Source organism: Phaethon aethereus, assembly GCF_964289735.1.
Source record: "Phaethon aethereus genome assembly, chromosome: 7".
Lineage (NCBI taxonomy): Eukaryota > Metazoa > Chordata > Aves > Phaethontiformes > Phaethontidae > Phaethon > Phaethon aethereus.
In genome coordinates, this window is record NC_138583.1 from 22987460 (window position 1) to 22993459 (window position 6000).

At 39.9% G+C, this 6000-nt stretch overlaps 1 protein-coding gene across 1 annotated transcript in view; it reads left to right on the forward strand.

Annotated features, from left to right (window-relative positions):
- The window catches only part of HECTD2 (HECT domain E3 ubiquitin protein ligase 2), a 54805-nt gene extending 49222 nt beyond the window's left edge, over positions 1-5583 (forward strand). Inside the window, exons 20-21 of the mRNA XM_082002222.1 lie at positions 2350-2493; positions 4884-5583. Of these exons, the coding sequence (XP_081858348.1) occupies positions 2350-2493; positions 4884-5004 (265 nt within the window). The 3' untranslated portion in view covers positions 5005-5583. The remainder of the gene's footprint in view (positions 1-2349; positions 2494-4883) is intronic.
- Positions 5584-6000: the final 417 nt, after the last annotated feature.

A 6000-nucleotide genomic window follows, 5' to 3' on the forward strand; every position in this document is an offset into this window, starting at 1 on the left:
CCTGGGTGACATAGAACATCTTCCTTGAAGGGATACCTTTCCTTCACACCCGACAGGAGTCGTCTCCAGAGGCTGAGGACTTGTGCACCTTTTCCAATTGCTTTGTCAATGCCCCCTTCCCTAGAAAGGGATCCCAGTTGCTTGGCTTCCCTACCCTCTAATTCCAGGCTACTGGCCCCATTATCCCAGCATCGGAGCAGCCAGGTGACAATGTGCTCACCTGGACGACGGCTGAAATCCTTTCGCATATCTCGCAATTCACTCAGGGATAGAGATCGGGTAGTTACCGTCTCTTTTATAAGTTCTTCCTCTTCCTCCTCTTCAAGCGATGACTCGCTCTCTTCCCTCTTCCGTGCTTGTGATGGCCCTGCTTCAGAGCACTCTGCCTCCTCACTCTCTTCCTCTGGCTCCTTCTTAGCAGGATCTTCCTCCTCCCTTACTAAACGAGCTGACTTCCGCTTCCAAGATTTCTTCTTTTGTACAGGGGCAACTGATACCGGGATGGGCTGGTTCTCTGGTTCAGCTGCAACAGTCTGAGTAGCTACAGTGCCCGCCGTGGGGGTTGGAGTAGTGGCAGTGCCCGCCGTGGGGGTTGGAGTAGTGACAGTGCCTGCTACAGACGTTGGAGTAGTCACAGTGCCTGCCACATTGCCATCAGACCCAGAGAGCCCCTCTCCCCTTTGCATAGTGTTAAATAGGGTTCGGTAGGCATGGGCCAGGCCCCAGCACATGGCAATGATTTGTGTCTCCTTGGAGCTGCCAGGCTGACAGCATACTTCTTCCAGATATTCTGCTAGTTTATCAGGATTCTGCACTTGTTCGGGAGTGAAGCTCCAAAACACCGGAGGTGCCCACCGCCCCAGGCATTTGCCCATCCTGTTCCACACACCCTGCCATTCATAACTATCCAGCCTTGGGGCAGATCTCCGGGTGATATTCTTAAATTGCTTGCTAACCTTAGACAAAACTGAAACCATGTTCCCCAGAAGTAGCAATAGAGGTATTTTAACCAGCCAAGGGTGTTCAAAATACTGAAAAATTATTGTGATGAAGGAGGAAATGTTATGATAGAGGGTATCAAAGGTACCATTCTGCATTTCCTCCATAAAAAACCTTTCAGAGGCAGAAGTATAATTGCTAATCGTCTCCACAAGACTGTAGCCAAAATACAGTAACGGCTTTAGTACAGAGCTCAGATGATACCACATTAAGCTCAAGGTCAGTGCTCTAAAAACAAAATTCACAGGCGAGACATTACTAATCATTGCAGAGTACAGCAGCCCGCAGAAACCAACACCGATCCTTAACATGTACAGCAAAGACGAGAGCATGATGCAAATCAAACTGATATTGTGACCTGCAACCGTTATTATCTCAAGCCTCGGGCCCCACGCTGGGCGCCAAAAAGGACTGTCGTGGTTTAGCCCCAGCCGGCAACTAAGCACCACGCAGCCGCTCGCTCACTCTCCCTCCCACAGCGGGACGGGGGAGAGAATTAGGAAAAACCTCGTGGGTTGAGATAAACACGGTTTAATAGGACAGAAAGAAAGAAGGGAACAATAATGATAATACCAACAAAGGAATGTATAAGAACAAGTGATGCCCAATACAGCAATTGCTCACCACCCCGTGATCGACAGCCCGTCCCCGAGCAGCGATTTCCGCCCCCCCGGCCAACTCCAGTTTATGTACTGGGCATGACGTCGTATGGTAGGGAATATCTCTTTGGCCAGTCTGGGTCAGCTGTCCCGGCTGTGTCCCCTCCCAGCTCCCCGTGCACCCCCAGCCTGCTCGCTGCAGGCCAGCACAAGAAGCTGGACTGTCCTTGATGGCTCAGCAACAACCCAAAACATCAGCACATTATCAACAGTTCCTCATCCCAAATCCAAAACACAGTCTCACACTAGCTTCTGTGAGGAAAACCAGCTCTATCCTGGCTGAAACCAGGACAATAGTTTAAAAAGTGTACCTTTAAATCCTGCATAGTAAAATCAGTGTTTTTATTATCCAGTCTTCTAAAAATGCTTTTTCTCTTCCAATTCTATCTGATACTGAGGACATTTATATTAGTGAGTAGAGGCATTCATATTTTTATAGAAAAGTGGGTCTGGGCATCATTTGACAAGACATCATTCCAAAACTGATAAAACATTGTACTTGTCAAGTGCTTAGGAATTTATTTAACCTGGCATATAAGGATACTACTGATGTTCTATATATATATTACATTAATTAAATTCTCAGTAAGTGACATTCATCATGTTGTACTTGCAGTGTATTATTATCCTCATACTGTTGTCATGATACTGCATCTTGCACCATTTTCTTCTCCCTCTGCCCTGAACATAGATACTTTTGGGATGTAGTACTTGGGTTTTCTCTTGACCTTCAAAAGAAGCTGCTACATTTTGCTACAGGAAGTGATAGAGTACCTGTGGGTGGAATGGCTGATTTGAATTTCAAGATTTCAAAGAGTGAAACATCCACTAATTGGTAAATAGTTTTCTGGATTTTTAAAAATTTTTGTTAAATTATTTCCTGAGAGCCCGTATCATTCTTGAATGTCTTTTTTTAAGGAAAAGCAAACTAATGTTTAAGGAAGAAGCTGCATGGAATCCTTTAGTTTGTCTTCAAAATGTTGTTATACCTATTTATTGATTGCATAAATATTGCAGGTGACTAATACAAAATTGAATCTCCAGACGTTTACATTTGAGGCCAGGAATTCTTACACACTTTCAATTAAAATAAATTATTTGTGTAATTGTTCCTAACATGACAGCTGAGCTAATGTGAAATCACCATTAATTTTTCTGAATTGTCTGTCATTATGTATAGCACCCCCTGCAGTTGCAATACATCCTTGCATTCTTTCTTGATGGTCTAAATAAGTTTTAACATGTATGGCTGGGGAAGATGTAGCATTCCTTTAGGGTCTCTGGTGAGTAAGTGTGTGGCTGATACAGAGGCTGCTCAAAAGAAATAGGAACAAAGCAGCCTTGTAATTTCATTTTGAAGGTTATATTGTTCATGCCAAGTCCTTATGTTTCTGGTAGTGTTTTATTTTGTATTGAATTGACTTGAGAAATTCCACATACTTTCCAGCCAGTGTTTTCTTTCTCAAGATTGGAGGAAATCAGTTTAAATAGTTTGGAAAGCTGTATAGAAAAGCTCACTGGTCTGAAGCTCACTGTTAAGCAGTAATTGCTGCTAAGCAGTAACTACTGGCTTTACCTAGATTTCTCAAGCATTTAAGGTAATGAAAATACTTAAATGGAACTATATTTTTAAAGTAAAAATTTTGTTGGATTTTCTGTGGAGAGCTGAATTAAATGCATAAACATAATACATTTTGATGTTGTTTTTAAATTTGTTTTATCTCATTACTGTGGTATTTCTAATGCTTTATTCAATGAGCTAATAACTGGTTCCAGTAACATGTTAAAGGAACATAAGGATCTGATGAAAAATGAAGAAAAATCAGTCAATGTTGAATCTCTGTTTAAGTTCATTCTCCTGTAAATCATTCTTTTTCTTAAAAATGGGAAAATGTGTTTTCAAATAGCGTGCATTTTAAAATTATGTATGCCTGTGTTTTGCAAGATAATTGCTGCAGTCAGACTGCCTGCACAGCGATGAACATAGACATGTTGGCATCGCATTGCTCACGCAGTAGGATCAAAGAATATAATAGCAATAAGAATTGCCAAATTAATATCCAGTTTCCCAACTTTGCAAATTCTGAAGCATATGACACCAGTCTGATTAACAGATCTTTGCTTACTTGTTTATAAGGGCAGGGAGGGGGAAGTAGCTTGGGTTTCCAGATCTGGGGGGATTCTACCCCCTTTCAAGAACCAGAGGCCAAGCTGTTGCCATGAAAAAGACTAAGGGCTTCAGTGAAAACAGAACTAGAGAGCTGTTGAGTCACATACTAAAATTTAACCTTTAAGTGTCCAAGTTTTAAAAATTTTTCAGCGTCTTGCGTTAATTCCAAATGTTAGGTTGAGTTTCAGCTCATCGTCTTTCTCCTCTCTTCCCCCGCAAGTAACCAGTCGTAGGACAAGTCTATATCCTCAGTGCTGTCCTGTGTGTCACTTGAAGATGTAAAGGGCAAGAAGATCCCATAGCTTCTTATTGCCCGTGACAATAAGGCAGGATGTTAGTGGCATCTCATACTGATGGCAAAACAAATGCTTCTGCTACTGAAGAACAGTTTTCATCAAACTAATCCATTCTAGTGAGGAGCAGAGTTGTCAATGTTTCAGTCAGGCAATCCTAAGAGATATCAGCAATATGTATTCAAACTCAGCTCTCAGAAGAAACTCACAACTGAAACTGTTGTTATGGCTAAGACTAAAATTTGTGAGCTGTTGTTTTTCCAGAGCTTCAATCAGTGCTCTGCACTGAGACATACGCCTGTAAGGGTGTATTTTACCAGGCTGAACTTCGAGTTCTGTATCCTTACAATAACTGTGGTTCATCTAGGTGTCTCTATACACACTCCAGGACCCACCTTCCTTCTGTATGTTGTGGATTCTGATTATACCCAGATTTTGTATTTAGAGAAAAACTGATGTTGAAGTCATGTGGTACCTGGAGTTTGCAAAACCGGGAAGGAAATGTTTCCAACTTAACAAAAAAAGAAAGGGGGGCGGTTAGGGGTTGCAGGCAAACAAATTCACCTGAGGTGCATATTACCAACAGTGGTAGTGTTTGTGTTCAACAGAACTTGAACCAAGAATGTAAGGATAAGTATTTCTCTTACATGGTTTCTTATTTAAGTAATGTTTAACTGAAAATGTGTAGGCAGTTGGCAGTGTTCTGCTTCTATTGCATTATTATTAAATGTGCTTTGCTGGTTTTTTTTTAAATTATTTTAGGTTACCTGTGGCCCACACCTGCTTCAACCAGCTTTGTCTCCCTCCTTACAAGAACAAGAAGGAACTGAAGCAGAAGTTGATCATTGGAATTTCAAATGCAGAGGGGTTTGGTCTAGAATAAAATTAAATACTTCAAAAACAGCATTTTTATGTAGCATTCACTCTCTTCTAACTGTGCCTTTAAGCTTTTGGGTTTTATGTCTCTTGATACTGTGTGTCCTACCCAACTTAGTGTTTGGTGGTTTTTTTTTTAATTAAATATGAAGTGTATGTTTTTTCCTGAATGGCAATACATTTATTGCTTGCTTTGTCACAGAAAGTAGCTTTCTTTGTACAAAAAGCTAGTCTATTTGATAAATGAAACCTGGCTATAAGACAATTTCTAAGTTATAGTTTGTTTTTGTTTTTTCTTAATAGCACTTTATCATTAATCATAATTCCTTTAAATTGCAGGTATCCCACTGGGAGATAATATATACAGAATATTTCTTTATTAGCTAATCCCAGTGGTAAAATGTCATCAATTAACATGAATAATAGGAAAAAATATAACATACAGCATGTAGCCATATTTTCACAAAGGCAAATACGAATTTTAGCCTTTATAAAATGTATGCAGTTTTAATATTCTGGTTTTCCTTCTCAATGAAACAGGTTGTCTAAGAAGCATGTAAATAACTGCCTGTGAAGAAATAGGGTTTTGATAGTGCCATTTACTGCTAAAAAAATATTTTTTATGAATAAGAGGTTTTAAATGTTCTATATTCAGCTTTTACAGACCAACAGGCTTGACTGTACAAGAGTGTTAAAAGGTACTTTTTTCAGTTTGAGGGGATTCAAGTTCAAACTATAGGTATTAAGCAATTTGTACGTTCATTCTTTGACAGCAAACTGACCAGATCTACTGTAGCATTATAGTAAACAAAACTAGATATTTAAAATACATTCCACATATGGTGAAATATTTCAGGAAAAAAATGAAATCCACAACATATGGAAAACTGATGTAGTGTATCATGCATTTTTTTGGCAACTTTGTTGAAAGTCTTAAGTAAGCTGTGACAAAAGTGAATACAATAACATTTCAGAAGAATGTTGAAGCTTTCATTAACGTGAA